General features: G+C 42.0%; 1 protein-coding gene across 1 annotated transcript in view; it reads right to left on the minus strand.

Annotated features, from left to right (window-relative positions):
- PPM1H (protein phosphatase, Mg2+/Mn2+ dependent 1H) overlaps nt 1-16,956 on the minus strand; it is a 211,722-nt gene that overhangs the window by 30,189 nt on the left and 164,577 nt on the right. Inside the window, exons 6-7 of the mRNA XM_040344216.1 lie at nt 12,084-12,202; nt 11-74 (exon numbers count right to left, since the gene is read on the minus strand). Of these exons, the coding sequence (XP_040200150.1) occupies nt 11-74; nt 12,084-12,202 (183 nt within the window). The remainder of the gene's footprint in view (nt 1-10; nt 75-12,083; nt 12,203-16,956) is intronic.

Here is a 16,956-nt window from a genome sequence, read left to right on the forward strand (position 1 = left end):
AGAACCTTACCTTTTTTCCTTCTCCATATATTAGAGGGAATTTTAAATCATTATCTTCAATTGTCTTGTAAGCCCTGCGTGTTAGAAATTGTTGAAAATCAGTCACACCAATATTCTTATATGAAACAAAAACATACAAAATATACACATGACCTTTTTTAGTAAAAAACAGCTAAATTATTTATGGTTAGGCCTCATGTACACTGCTGCTGGTAACCCGACATTTAGGAGCAGTTGGGGATTTTTTTCAGTTGCCCCGAAACTCTCCTCTATGTTATCTTATCAGTACATGTATACATGGTCGTTTATAGTAGTTTCTAGGCAGTTGAGTTTAGAAGCATTTTTTGGAAAGCAAAAAGATTTAGGAAGAATGTTGAAACTTCAAATGCTTGTAACAGCGGGTAAACGCGGTAACTGATGACACTGAGGACACTGATGGGCACCGTTTTGGCAAGGAAAAAACACTTACTCTGCTCCGATATTGCTCTCCCTTTTCACATGCAGCCTCTGTGTGAGGAAAGTGAGCCGTCAATGACAGATGATCTCATAGGTTTACATTTGAGATCATCTCTCATTGGATGAGGCGATCACATGGTAAAACGGCTGATGTGATTACCCATTTACCACAATCTGTGGCTGGCTGTGTCCAAGGGACATGGCCATCACAGATTTTCCCTAAAGCGCCCACAGAAGCACGTGGGGAGCGTGTTTCCGGGAGGACATACATGGAGGCCCTCCCGGCAATTGAGGCTTATGCTGTAGCCGTTTTTCAGCTATAGCATGGGTGCGAAGTGGTTAAAATTCTACACGTGCACTGACGGGCTGGACATTTAGTGGAGGCGAGGGCTGTAGGTTGCCAACCCCTGTACTCTAGTATCACATAGGTGATGATATACAAAAACTGGAGAGAGCAAAATCTCATAAGCATAGAAATCGGCTTCCAATTTTTTTGTATCAAAGCTTAAAGTGTTACTAAACCCAGATGTAACGGAATGGCCCGTGACACACAAAGACCTTTGAATGATGGGGGGTATTCCTGTGCCAGCTTCATTAATGACTCTTGGGTCTAGGGTCATCCTATGCCCCTTTTGGGCATAGGGTGACTGAGAAATAATAATTTGTGTATTGCAGGAGATCTGGACATATTACAGGTGATTTCATGCTGACCCACACCAGGTCAATAGACTATTGAGATGCTAACTAAGTCTGCTACTGTGGTGATGTGGATTGAAACTATGAGTCGGCCTGGCTGGCTATTATGGGATGTTAAAGTATCTTGCTGTGATTACATTCTGTGTCCATTGTACTAAGTCTGAAAGGTCAGATGTCTCCTTTCAAGGGTAGGGAATTAGCATGTCAATTATGTTTAGTAAAGGAATGTGTTTTGTGTAACAGGTGAGGGGAACTTGTTGCAGAGCCAGACCGTCTGGGTAATGAGTAGTAATTAACTCCTCTGAATGTCATTATCTAAAAGAATGTGATGCCCCATTGTGTGATGTGTGGGTGGAGTGTGTCTTTGTTCCTTTGATTACTGTAACATGCTTGTACTGTATATAAGAAAGCTAAGGAACCATTAAAAGTAGTCATTCATTCATTTTGAAACCAGAAACAGAGCTGTGTCTCGTCTTACTGGAAAATGAAATGGGTCCTGTCGGCTGGATTGTAGTTTGTCGGATAAGCGGTCGTGGTTGATGGAATGGAAATCGTAAACGGTGGTGACCGTTACACCAGTAATATGAAAATAGTTCATCTGCCGCCTACCAGTGCCCACAGCTTATACATTTTGACATTCAAATACTGCCACTATATCCCTTTTTGGCTGATCTGCATACCACGGTCATGTTACTAACTGCGGGGTCTTCCCGAGTGCTGAGTGTTCAGGTAGGAGAAGATTTTCACTATAGCCTGCGTCCTCGTACTGTTATGGGAGGCGGATCATCTATGAATCAACATGTGACATCCCACCCACGGTGTTCTTTTTTGTTACTGGGCATGGAGGAGGAAAGGGGGACTGGGATGTCATTTAGGATCTGTATACACACCCACATGTGTAATGTCAATACCATGTGACCTGACTAGCTCAGCTCAAACAAGGAAATGTTCTCTCCAGCAATAGAGACCAAACTGAGCATGTGCAGCAGTACTACCCTCACTGTGTCTTATCCGGCCTTGCTTAGAGTGACCCTGTAGGAGGGGGAGTATCTGTCCATACAGGATCAGAGAGCTTTTTTTAAACAATACAGACGATTAACCCCTTACGTTCCACAGAGTATAACAAGCATGCTATTCTGCATATACAGATAGATTTTACTTTTACTGTTATGGGTTTAGGAACACTTTAATTGAACAAGCTGAAGTTAGAAGCCGACTAGCTACCATGCACACACAGCTGCACCAGATTTTGCACTCTTCAGTTTTAGTAAATCCATCCCCATTGTGTCTTGCTGCAAACACCAACCACTGGCCATAATTGGAGTATTCCGACAGTTTCACCCCAGCCCTGAAGTGCTTGCCGCTCTTACTTTATTTGTGAGTGCACTACTTTATTTTACACTACTTGAATAAAATTGAAATGCCACACTGTTAGTGCACATCATGCAATCTTTTTAAAAAGTAAACATACTGGTAAAAAAAAAAAAAAAAAAACTGTTGAAAACCGAAAAGCTGGTGGAAAAATAGAAAAAGATGCAACCATAAGAAAAGCATCTTCTTTGGTTTCCCTTCACTGAAAGGAACGGATTACCCCTGATTCAGGGTGATGTAAACTGCTACCAAAAAGTTTTAGGAAAAACAATGAATTAAAGTCCTCCAGTTTTTTTTAACTGCTGGAAATTATACTTATTCTGAAAAAAAAAAAAAAAGAACAAAAAGGAATATAAACCTTTAGAAGAGCTCATCCATTACATAACTTTCAGCTGACATTCAACCAATTGAGTCATCGCTGGAGGTGAGCGATTTGTGATTCTTGTCCTTGAATACAACGTATTCTGCCATGATCAAAAATGCTTTGTTCTACAAAAGCATTTAAAAGATATCTGAAGAGTAAACCAGGTAGAAGGAAACATTTTATGTGAGCCCAGGGGACTTTTCCCTGTACAACTGAATGAACATTCATAGAACAAGTACAGTAATGAAGGACTGCTAAATCATCACCTTGGGTGCACCAAACGTATTCTATGTATTAAACGGCCTGCACAGCTTAACATTAACCCTAACTACTATTTATTCTATTATTAAAAACTATTTATTCATGAGCTTAAATTTACCAACTGTTAAAGAAGAACTGCAGTAATTATTGTCAGAAACGACTGCAGAAAGTTAATGTGTTAAACTGCACTCATCCCTATACTGACCTATTTTCTAAAACCCTGTTGTGGTGCAGTGATATTGGTAGCTTTTAACCACTTAAGCCCCGGACCTTTAGGCAGCTAAATGCCCAGGCCAGGTTTTGCGATTCGGCACTGCGTTGCTTTAACAGACAATTGCGCGGTCGTGCGACGTGGCTCCCAAACAAAATTGGCGTCCTTTTTTCCCCACAAATAGAGCTTTATTTTGGTGGTATTTGATCACCTCTGTGGTTTTTATTTTTTGCGCTATAAACAAAAATAGAGAGACAATTTTGAAAAAAAATGCTATATTTTGTACTTTTTGCCATAATAAATATCCCCCAAAAACATATATAAACATGTTTTCTTTCCTCAGTTTAGGCCGATACGTATTATTCTTCTACCTATTTTTGGTAAAAAAAAAAAAATCGCAATAAGCGTTTATCGATTGTTTTGCGCAAAATTTATAGCGTTTACAAAATAGGGGATAGTTTTATTGCATTTTTATTATTTTTTTTTTTTTTTACTACTAACAGCAGCGATCAGCGATTTTTATCGTGACTGCGACATTATGGCGGACACTTCGGACAATTTTGACACATTTTTGGGACCATTGTCATTTTCACAGCAAAAAATGCATTTAAATTGCATTGTTTATTGTGAAAATGACAGTTGCAGTTTGGGAGTTAACCACAGGGGGCGCTGTAGGAGTTAGGGTTCACCTAGTGTGTGTTTACAACTGTAGGGGGGTGTGGCTGTAGGACTGACATCATCGATCGAGTCTCCCTTATAAAAAGGATCACTCGATCGATACGCCGCCACAGTGAAGCACGGGGAAGCCGTGTTTACATACGGCTCTCCCCGTTCTTCAGCTCCGGGGAGCAATCGCGACGGAGCGGCTATTAAAAAAAAAGCCGCGCCGTCGTCCCTGATCGCTCCCCGAGGGAATCCGCCCGCCGCACGCAGCGGGGGGGGGTCCCGATCGTACCCCCCACCCGCTAGAAGGCAAGGACGTATATATACGCCCTTCTGCCTGTCCGTGCCATTTTGCGGACGTATATAATCGTGCGGCGGGCGTTAAGGGGTTAAAGTGGTCGTGAAGGCTGAAGGTTTTGAACCAAAGCCTTGTGTGGGCAGCTCCCCCCATAGCCCCCTCAATACTTACCTAAGCCCAATCTTGATCCAGCGATGTGCACGAAAGCCAAGGCTCTACCGGATCTATCCCTCATCACTGGGCTGAGCTACTCTGTCTTACAGACACGGAGAGCTGGTGATGAAGCAATCATGCACAAGTGCCCCTATAGCAAGCGGCAAGGGGGAGGGGCCCAGAGCTCCGGCAGGGAGCTCATGAAGAGGAGGATTGGGGCTGCGCTGTGCAAAACCATTGCACAGAGCAGGTAAGTATAGCCTTTTTTTTCCTATTAAATTTTTCTTTAACTTCCAGTTCCTGTGCATTATTTGATATGAAACAAACATAAAATATTTCTCAAGGGATTTCTTTTACCCAGCCACCCCTACCACACTGCAAAGCCAGCTCAAGGATCCTCACTACAGAGACAGCTCTACAGCACACACCCCCTCAGCTTGATGGCAAAGAAGTTAGAAGCACACTGGTGAGGCCATCCCTCTAATCAATCTGCTTGCCTATTGAAGTGCCAATGAGGTTAATGACATTACCTACCCTCTGCCATCAGCTCCGATATCCTCTGCTGTCTACTGCACCCTGTACTGATCCTGATCTTCACCTTGACTGCCCTCTGACCCACTCTTCTCATCTTTACTGCTCCACTTGACCCCTTTCACCGTCAGTCAGGCCCCCAGTAGACATCTTATGTGTGATATTCTAATTCTACCCTAAATAGTCAATGCCAGAGAAAGGCTCAACAGAAATATTGTGGTCTTTTGCAATAAAGATATACTGAAATGGCTTTCAAACTTGAAGTAAAGGTGCAATGTTTCTAAAATACTGTATTTATTGGCATATAACACTCACTTTTTTACCCTGAAAATAGAGGGTAAACTGTGTCTGCGTGTTATACGCAGGGGGCTGTAGAAAGTTTTTTTCCTGAAACTTTCCCCTTAAAGTGCGTTGTTATACGCCGATAAATACGGTAATTTTAGCAGCTCCCTCATCGATTTACTGCATGCCTGTATTGTCTTTAAACAGCTTATAACTTTTGAAAAAAAAAAAAAACTGAACTTTGCTTTAAAAAGAGGTTGTAAACTTCCCTGTAGCATTTGTACCTATAGATAAGCCTAGAATAAGGTACTGTAAAGAGCTCCTAAACGTGCACCGTTTAGGAAATATTTACTGTATACTGTGCCGATGACATTATCAGTGCATGCGCTCTGAAAGAACGGCCGGCCGTGCTGTTTTTCCAGGAGCGAGTGCTGTAACTGGCAGCTCCCACACGCATGTGCGGGAGTGGCGTCACGTGGCTCCGGCCAGTCACAGAGCCAGAGTCCATGAGTCCAGGGACGAAGATGGATGTGGCCTCCAGCGGGGACGACGTCGGCTTTGTTCGCAGGTGTCACATAATGTGCTAGTATGCAATGCATACTAGCACATTATGCCTCTTTTATATATTCATTTAATGCTTGTACCTCATTCTCTATTGAATAAATAAACCATAAACAGACAATTATTTGTAATTGTAACCAATCCCACAGAGAACTGCAGCACTGGAGGTATGGTAAGAGTGGATTCATGTCTCATGTACAATAAAACAAGCTCTGAAATGTTATACTTGGGGACTTTTTTTCTGACAGCTAGCTTATTCATATCATCATATCTAAGCAGCTGGTATGTGATTTGGATCAATATAACACACAGAAGAATGTTCCTGCATCTAGTTTCATTTCAACTGATTTTTATTAATACATGAAAAAGCATAATACATTCCTAGCGAGCTTCCATCACACCATGAGATTCAATACATACAACTAGTATGTCAAACATTAGCTCTAGTTAATCATTTTTGTCTCCTTGTGTAATGTTGACAAAGAATAATAAGCACTTTTATTTGTTTCAATAGAGGAACCAGAAGCCTTCACAGTCAAATAAAGGGTCAGTGTGAGGCATCCAAAATGGATTTATAGTGAAGTTGCTTTTAATCAGATCCTCAGAGAATGAAAACTCTTCCTAGCTAGAAGAAGAGAAAAATAATTCCCTAATGCTTAGCAGCTTGGCAGAACTCCAAAATCGCAACAAAGTGACTGTGAAAGAACAATATATTCTTGCATACTAATACATTTAATTAAATGCAATCAACTCAGACATGTACATCATTTTGACATGTATCTCTCCAGAGGGGACCAAATAAAGGTGCATTTTATACTTTTCTGTACAAACTACTTTATAAATATTCAGTAGACATTATAGACTATATTTAACAATATACTTCAAAATACCAAGACTGTGTTGGCAAACAATGCGTGTGTATATACATATATATATACACATATACACACACCCACCGTGCCTTGCGAAAGTATTCGGCCCCCTTGAACTTTGTGACCTTTTGCCACATTTTAGGCTTCAAACATAAAGATATAAAACTGTGAATTTTTTTGAAGAATCAACAACAAGTGGGACACAATCATTAAGTGGAACGAAATTTATTGGATATTTCAAACTTTTTTAACAAATAAAAAACGGAAAAATTGGGCATGCAAAATTATTCAGCCCCCATAAGTTAATACTTTGTAGTGCCAACTTTTGCTGCGATTACAGCTGTAAGTCGCTTGGGGTATGTCTCTATCAGTTTTGCACATCGAGAGACTGACATTTTTGCCCATTCCTCCTTGCAAAACAGCTCGAGCTCAGTGAGGTTGGATGGAGAGCGTTTGATCAGCAGTTTTCAGTTCTTTCCACAGATTCTCGATTGGATTCAGGTCTGGACTTTGACTTGGCCATTCTAACACCTGGATATGTTTATTTGTGAACCATTCCATTGTAGATTTTGCTTTATGTTTTGGATCATTGTCTTGTTGGAAGACAAATCTCCATCCCAGTCTCAGGTCTTTTGCAGACTCCATCAGGTTTTCTTCCAGAATGGTCCTGTATTTGGCTCCATCCATCTTCCCATAAATTTTAACCATCTTCCCTGTCCCTGCTGAAGAAAAGCAGGCCCAAACCATGATGCTGCCACCACCATGTTTGTTCAGGGTGATGAGCGGTGTTGCTTTTACGCCAAACATAACGTTTTGCATTGTTGCCAAAAAGTTAAATTTTGGTTTCATCTGACCAGAGCACCTTCTTCCATATGTTTGGTGTGTCTCCCAGGTGGCTTGTGGCAAACTTTAAACAACACTTTTTATGGATATCTTTAAGAAATGGCTTTCTTCTTGCCACTCTTCCATAAAGGCCAGATTTGTGCAGTATACGACTGATTGTTGTCCTATGGACAGAGTCTCTCACCTCAGCTGTAGATCTCTGCAGTTCATCCAGAGTGATCATGGGCCTCTTGGCTGCATCTCTGATCAGTCTTCTCCTTGTATGAGCTGAAAGTTTAGAGGGACGGCCAGGTCTTCGTAGATTTGCAGTGGTCTGATACTCCTTCCATTTCAATATTATCGCTTGCACAGTGCTCCTTGGGATGTTTAAAGCTTGGGAAATCTTTTTGTATCCCAATCCGGCTTTAAACTTCTCCACAACAGTATCTCGGACCTGCCTGGTGTGTTCCTTGTTCTTCATGATGCTCTCTGTGCTTTAAACAGACCTCTGAGACTATCACAGTGCAGGTGCATTTATACAGAGACTTGATTACACACAGGTGGATTCTATTTATCATCATTAATCATTTAGGTCAACATTGGATCATTTAGAGATCCTCACTGAACTTCTGGAGAGAGTTTGCTGCACTGAAAGTAAAGGGGCTGAATAATTTTGCATGCCCAATTTTTCAGTTTTTTATTTGTTAAAAAAGTTTGAAATATCCAATACATTTTGTTCCACTTCATGATTGTGTCCCACTTGTTGATTCTTAAAAAAAAATTACAGTTTTATATCTTTATGTTTGAAGCCTGAAATGTGGCAAAAGGTCGCAAAGGGGGCCGAATACTTTCGCAAGGCACTGTATGTATGTATGTATATATATATATATATATATATGTATTATATAAATATAAAATATTATAAAAATATACACACACAAGTCCAGACAAGAGTGGAGTAAGGCTGCACATGCTCAGTTTGGTCTCTATTGCTGAAGAGAACATTTCCTGCTTGATCTGAGCTAGTCAGGTCACATGGTATTGACATCACACATTTGGGAATGTATACAGATCCTAAATGACAGCCCAGTCCCTCCCTCCTCCTCCTCCTCCATGCCCAGTAACTAAAAAAAGAACACAGTGGGTGGGATAATACATCTTGATTGATGGATGCTCTGCCTCCTATAAAAGCATGAATACACATTCTATAGTGCATTTCAAGAGGCAGTGATTCCCATTAATGAGATAATACGATGTTGAGAGGAGGACAAGGGTCTCTTCCCCACAAATGTGTTGTGGCGGGTAACATGGTCTGTGGACAAGGGCATATTGAAATATGGAACACTACGTTAACAATAAAGATGCCACCACAGGTGAATAATTAAAGTGTTACTAAACCCACAACAGTAAGATCAGTCTGCATTTGCAGTAAAGCATGCTTGTCTGTGGAACCTAGGGGTTAATCCTCCACATTGTGTAAAAAGGCTGTGTGATCCTCCTCTTATTCCACCGACTCAAAAATGGAGTCAGACTGCACATGCTCAGTTTGGTATGTATGGCTAGAGACTTTTTTTTTTGTGAGAGTGCATGTGATCAGCACAGGGCCAATCAGCACTTTCCAGACAGGAGGTCAGGGGTCCTTGATCCTGGAAGGACAATCATAGGAAAAATGAAAACTCCTCCTACAAGCTTTCACCACACACTGATAGAAGTCAAAAGACTGCTATATACTGCTGATGAGAAAACATATTTAGCAGTTTATATTTACTAAAATAATTGCATTTCCATGTTCTGTGTACTGTGGGAGTCCAGATATTGCGAATGCAGGTTCAGGGTTTAGTAACACTAAGTATTAACATTCAGATCAATAAAGAAATTGAAACAAGCCCTTATTCATCTTTGTAGCTATATGCATGTAGAGAAAAATATCTTCACATTTCACAATAAAAAGGAATGCAATTCACAATTCTTTTTGACTTTGCTGTTGCTGCAAAATTTTGGTGGTTTGCCAGACCTCTGTTGTGGTCTTAAAAAAAGATGAATTAATTCACAACACATGCAGCTAGAGAGGTTAGGGATGGCTTTTTAACCACTTAAGGAACGCCTCCTGCACATTTACGTCGGCAGAATGGCACGGCTGGGCACATGCACTTACCCGTACGTCCTCTTTAATGCGGGGTTCCAACCACAATTAGCATTTTTTAAATGTATGTCCTTTCATCATGCGTTTTTATAATATAAATCTGGTCACTTACTATTTTACAATCCGCCGCCGCTCCACATAGTTATTAAAAAAAAATAGTTTATAATTGTGAAGCCCGCAAGCACTTACTTCCTGGAAGTCTTGGATGGGGAGTGATAATTGGGTAGCGCACTGCAGCCTGGGAAATTATGACACATTTCCCAGGAGCATTAGAGGGAGATGATGTCAGAATCCTAGGTGATTCCAAAGGCAGATTTCGTGGGACCGCATAGCAACAAGCATTTCCAGATGAGTAAAACATTTTTTTTTTCTTTTTTAGGTCTAATGAGCACAATAATGAAAACAACATTTTGGGATGGAAACTCCACTTTAAGTTCCCAGCCATGGGTCGCGGGCGCGCACCCGCAACCCGGTCTGAAGCCGCGGGACCCGATCGCAGCCGATGTCCCGCGATCGGTCACAGGAGCTGAAGAACGGGGAGAGGTGTGTGTAAACACACCTTCCCCGTTCTTCACAGTGGCAATGTCACTGATCGTCTGTTTCCTGATATAGGGAAAGGAGATCAGTGACGACACATGTCCAGCCCCGCCCCCCTACAGTTAGAAACACATATGAGGTCACACATAACCCCTACAGCGCCCCCTAGTGGTTAACTCCTAAACTGCACTGCCATTTTCACAGTAAACAATGCATTTTTAGCTGTGAAAATGACAATGTTCCCAAAAATGTGTCAAAATTGTCCGATGTGTCCGCCATAATGTCGCAGTCACGTAAAAAAAAAAAAAAAATCGCTGGCATTAGTAGTAAAAAATAAATATTAATAAAATGGCATAAAACTATCCCCTATTTTGTAAATGCTATAAATTTTGCGCAAACCAATCGTTAAACGCTTATTGCGTTTTTTTTTTACCAAAAATATGTAGAAGAATACGTATCGGCCTAAACTGAGAAAAAAATATGTTTTTTTTTTATATATTTTTGGGGGATATTTATTATAGCAAAAAGTAAAAAATATTGTTTTTTTTTCAAAATTGTCGCTTTATTTTTGTTTATAGAGCAAAAAATAAAAACCGCAGAGGTGATCAAATACCACCAAAAGAAAGCTCTATTTGTGGGAAAAAAAAGACGCCAATTTTGTTTGGGAGCCACATCGAACGACCGCGCAATTGTCAGTTAAAGCGACGCAGTGCCGAATTGCAAAAACTGGCCAGGTCCTTTACCTGCATATTGGTCCGGGTCTTAAGTGGTTAAAAGCTTTTACTCCTTTAACAACGTCTTAAAGGAGTTCTCTGACCTAAAACTTTTAACCCCCGCTGTGCCCGGGCTGTAAAAAAATAGAAAATAAACTTTCACTTACCTGCCTACGATCCCCCGTTGTTCCGATATCGCCGTCCCGTTCTCCGGTCCCGGGCCCCTTCCGCTTCCTGTGTGTCGGTGACTCATAGTGCGCTCAGCCTATCAGCGGCCGCAGCAATGTCCCGTCGCGGCCACTGATAGGCTGAGCGCACTATGAGTCACCGACACACAGGAAGCGGAAGAGACCGGGACCGGAGAACGGGACGGCGATATCGGAACAACGGGGGATCGTAGGCAGGTAAGTGAAAGTTTATTTTCTATTTTTTTACAGCCCGGGCACAGCGGGGGTTAAAAGTTTTAGGTCAGAGAACTCCTTTAAGCACGCTATACACGAAAGACAGCTACAGCATGGTTAGGAGGGTGTCCATGCTGTCCTTCCAGAACCACACTCCAGCATGCATCCAGGACGATTGGGCAAAGCTGATCACAGATCAAGGTAAAAGGTCCAATCACTGCGTCCCTTTTACCTTGTGATCAGCTGGTAATATTCTACAGCTCAACAACCCCATTAAGCATTCTGTAATCTTTGGAATTAGATGCTGATGTGTGTGGCTCTGCCTGCACAGCCTTATCTATTCACAGACCAATTCACAGGGATCTGTGAATGGAAGACTTGAGTCCTATCTGCCACCACAGCAGAGGCACTAGAAGATCTCGACAAAAAAACATTTGCGTTGATGTCTCTACACTTGTAGTCCAAAAATGACTTCCTCCAGACCCCTAATGGTAAGTCCGTACCTCGGCCCAGAAGAAGAGTCTGAAGGTGTCAGTGCACTGCACCCTCAATGCACCGTTCATGGTTGCAAAGCTCTGCAGGATCCATAGCAAAGAAAATTATGAATGCGCATTTTTCTTTTCTCAATGTGGGTGCATGTTTTACTTTTTTCCAATAAGGTGGACTACATCAAGCGTATTTTGCACTCTGCTGTCAGTAGAGAACATTAAGTTACACAAAAGAAACTGTAAAAGGAAAAATGTCTTACCAGCCTGTCATATTGAAGTCTCTGTATAGCATCATCTTGCCCAGCTCCTTGCGTTGTACTCTTCTTGGAAATTCTAAATGTGTGAACTCATTACCCAGCAGGTGAGGCTGCAGAAAAGCCTAGAATTAAAGAAGAAAAACACTTGAACGCTTTGCACTTTGAAAGCAATACAATATACAAAAATAACTAATAGTAAATTATAAAGAGCTTATGCATTTTCTTATAGCTAGCTGTTGCAGCATATGCAACAGATAAACACAACAATAAACTGAATGAAGAATGTTTTGTGGCTATTGGCAAATTAAATCATGCACCCAAAAACTTTAAATCTCTTGGAATACAGTGATAAAATATTTCCACAAGTGTTCCCAAATAAGCTCAGTTGCTACAGACTTTAAAAAGCTAAGACCCCTTTCACACTGAGGTACTTTACAGGTACTATATCGCTAAAAATAGCGCCTCCAAAGCGCCTCTCCAATGTGAAACCCCGAGGGCTTTCACATTGGAGCAATGCAAGCAGCATCTTTGCTCCACGCAAAAACTACAGTAAATCGCCGCTAAAAATAGCAGCGATTTACCCCCGTCGCTGCTCAGTGTGAAAGTGCCCTAAAAGGACTGGGTCACACTCAACCACTGGACTGAAAATAGTGAAAATGTAGGGTAAAATAGGGGGAATCTATCTGAAAGAAATTTACACTCTGGGTAAGGCCTTGCAGGACAGCACGTAAGAACAGAGAACGCTCAATATTGCAACCCATGGAAGTGGTCAGATGATTCAACCCATTGGTTGAAAGTGGACACTGACTGGTGCTTGCATGTCCACTCATTCTCTAGGAACATTTACCTATTAACTGGTTCCCGACCGGCTCACGTCTATATATGGCGGCAGCATAGCACCCGCTGGGCGAAACCCTGTATGGGTACATCATACCTTTTAGGAGCTGCTAGTCGGCACAGGCCCGCCGCAAAGTGGGGGTCTCAATGCACGTGGCGATCGCATGCACACGCGCCAGTTCTGTCAGGGGAGAGGAGACGTAGTTTGTTCCTACTAAGTAGGAACAGCGATTTTGTTTTCTTTGTCTGAATTTCTCACTTCCTGTTCCTCCTCAGTAAGGTGTTCAGTAAGCTGTTCTAAATGACTTTCCACCGCTCGGATGATGGTGGAAAGCTTACTGAGGAGAAACAGGAAGTGAGAAATTCAAACACAGAAAAAAAAACATTTAGAAGGGAAATCGAAGGAAAAGGTAAGTGAACCAACAATCCACTAGCTTAACCACTTAAGCCCCGGACCAAAATGAAGCTAAAGGACCAGGCCCCTTTTTGCAAATCGGCACTGCGTCGCTTTAACTGACAATTGCGCGGCCGTGCGACGTGGCTCCCAAACAAAATTGGCGTCCTTTTTTCCCCACAAATAGAGCTTTCTTTTGGTGGTATTGGATCACCTCTGCGGTTTTTTATTTTTTGCACTATGAACAAAAATAGAGCGACAATTTTGAAAAAAATTCAATATTTTTTACTATTTGCTATAATAAATATCCCCCAAAAATATATAAAAAAACTTTTTTTTCCCTCAGTTTAGGCCAATATGTAAAACATACAGCTCTCCCTGTTCTTCAGCTCTGGGGACCGATCGTGGGACTCCAGCGGCAATCGGGTCCGCGGAGAGGGCGGTCACAAGCAGCTGACTGTATGTATTGCAATGGGCGCACTGCGAGCCTGTGTGCAGCGGAGGGCACTGGCTACACATTCCTGAGACAGCACAGACCTGTCCATACTCGCCCTCCTATTTGTTTACTCGCCAAATGCGAGTGCAAATTTTGAGGGCTGTGCTACAGTACATAAAACATAAAGCAAGAACACATTACATTCACATTTCTCAGTGGGGTCCAGTTCCAGCCTGGTAATGCCAAGGATCAGCCAATCTACAAAGTAGAAAAATGAGCCCCTCACTAAAATAAAAAAGGATCTTCTTAAAAAAGGGAAAAAAAGCTTTTGCTTCATAAACATTTAATTTACAAAATAAGGTCTACTGACGTTGAAGAAATTGCTCAAACATGGACAGGAAACTGGTTACAGGAATGTGTCCAGAGAGTAGTAATCAATAGCTCATTCTCTAAATGGACTAAGGGTTCTGTCTTTGGGCCAATGCTGTTTAATGTGTTTATTAAAGACATTGAGGTTAGAATTAAGAGTTCAATTTCAGTGTTTGCTGACAATACCAAATTATGCAGGGAAATAAAATCAGCACAAGATGAATTATTGTTACAGGAAGACCTAGATAAAATAGGAAGGGGTAAGCTACATGGCAGACAAGGTTCAATATTGAAAAATGTTGAGTGATGTACTTGGGAACTAAAAATATGCATACACCATACTTTTTGGGAGGAGATCAGCTGGGTTAATCTGATTGATTTGGGGTCCTTGGAGATAACAGCCCCCTGCACAAGCATGTCATGCCACTCTGTTGAACTAAAAAAAGTAATTTCTCACTTCCTGTTCCTCCTCCATAAGTTTGCCCTCATCATCCGTGCTGTTCTAGCTGGGGGTTAGTCAGCCTGCATGCCCCCTCCCTTGGGACTACATCCCTGTGGGAAGACCCTGTGTTGTAGCAGGGATGTAGTCCCAAAAGAGGGGGCAAGCACGCTGACTAACCCCCAGCCAGAACAGCTCGGATAATGGGGGCATGCTTACTGAGGAGAAACAAGAAGTGAGAAATTCAGACAAAAATAAATAAAAAATTTAGAAGGGAAATCAAAAGGAAAGGGTAAGTAAACCAACAATGCACTAGCTTAAAGGAACCCATTTAGAAAATAAAAAAACTAACCTTTACAACCCCTTTAAGGTTGATCCCCCACAACCATCTCCAGAAAAAAAAATGTAGTCTGAATTTCGATTAGTAACATTACCAACATGTCGACAATGGTCTATGAGAGTACATCAAGGAAAATTCAGCCCTGCTATTGGGTACTAATGAGCTTGGGAGAATTGAAGGTCATTTTTTAATTTCGGTCCCATAACACTCAGAATACATTGTATCCCACCTTTAGAAAGGGCACATTGTGCCCTTTCTAAAGTGCATATGCGCCAAATACATTGGCGCATGCGCATTAGACATCGGTGTACGGGGACATTGTAAATATCTCCTAAACCGTGTAGGTTTAGAAGATATTTCCAGCACCTACAGGTAAGCCTTAATATAGGCTTACCGGTAGGTGAAAGTGGTTGTACAGAGTTTACAACCACTTTAGTTCTGGGACAGGACCAAAAGACAATGCAATAGCGTCCCGCTCTCCTCCCTACAATGCCAACAGCTATCGGATATATCCCGGTAGCATCTATGCAAAAACGCCAGGGTACAGTACCACCGAGACAAGATCTTAAAGCTCGTTTCCTGCAAATTGAGGATTTAAATGTATTACGCATTATATTAGCATGCTGCTCCTTCGAAAAGGTTTTATTCAAATCCACGACATTGTACCTCCGCAGAAAAATCTGGGAAGATGGCCACCTTGATGTTGCCAAGTGGAATATAGCCTTTTTCTCTGGCAAGTCGCAGGGCTGCATATTGGTCTTTGTAGCTGAGAAAGTTAGCAATGAAAGTGCGGGGAGGGGTTCCCTGTGGTGGAGGCCTAGCAGGCATGCAGTGGGCCCTCTCTTCTGCGAGGGTGGGAGAAAAGGCCTCACAGCCATAGGAGGTGATAAGGAGCTGTTCAAGGAATGTAGGAGCCAGATAAAGCAGAGATTACATCTCTTAAGTCTGTTCTCCATGTCATCTTGTTTTGACAGTAATGGGTAATCTGTAGTAACATGCCTTCAGACACTGTCTGCAACTGCGGGATTGCATCTTCCACCTCACCCAGCCGAGTTTCAGAAGTTCTGACCCGCTCACTGGATTTCTGGAGGTCCTGTTGGATAAGCAATATATCCACTTTTACCTCCTCAATTTTCCTTTTCAGTGTAGTCTGACAAGATGAGATGGCCTCTACCCAGTCTGTCAGTATCACCTCCTTTCACTCGTTTGCAGGCCCACCATCTTCCCCAGGGTTGTCTTTATCCTGTCGGTGGTAACGGTCAAGCTTAGCCAGGGTATCCTTTTGGGTTTTCGGTGGAGATATGTTAAGGTATAATGAGCGGGCCTTTCTGAGTGGATTGGGAGCAAATAGGATACCGTAGGGTTGCAGGATCAATGAAATAGAAGGATTAATAGACATAGCTCCGTGCACGTGCGTCCTACTCCATGTCGCGTCAGGCCACGCCCTAAAAAATGTAACATTTTAAGAAAAAAAAGGTAACTTTGAAATAGATTGCAGCAACAAGTTTCAAAAATGTTGGGACAGGGCAATGCTCACCACAGTGTATCATCCCCTCTTTCTTTAACAACACTGTTAATGTCTGGGAACTGAGGAGACCAGTTGCTGGTGTTTTTGGAGAGGAATGTTGTTCCATTCTTGCCCGTTATAGGATTCCAACTGATCAGCAGCTCTGGGTCCTCTTTGTAATTATTTTTTTTTTCATTCTAAGATACGCCAAATATTTTCAATTGGTAAAAGGTCTGGACTTCCGGCAGGCCAGTTAAGCACCCGGACTGTACTACTACGAAGCCATGCTGTTGTCATAGATGCAGTATGTGGTTTAGCATTGTCCTGCTGAAATATGCAAGGCCTTTCCTGAAAAAGACATCATCTGGATGGGAGCATATGCAGGTTTAAATCCTGGATATATCTTTTAGCAGTAATGGTGCCTTTCCAGATGTGCAAGCTGCCCATTCCATATGCACTAACACTCCCCCATACAGTTAGAGATGCAAGATTTTAAACGGAGTGGCCCAAAGATCACAAGCATCCAATATTGTGTTTTGGCCTTGTCCATTGCA

The sequence above is a fragment of the Rana temporaria genome, chromosome 3 (genome assembly GCF_905171775.1).
Source record: "Rana temporaria chromosome 3, aRanTem1.1, whole genome shotgun sequence".
Taxonomy (NCBI): domain Eukaryota; kingdom Metazoa; phylum Chordata; class Amphibia; order Anura; family Ranidae; genus Rana; species Rana temporaria.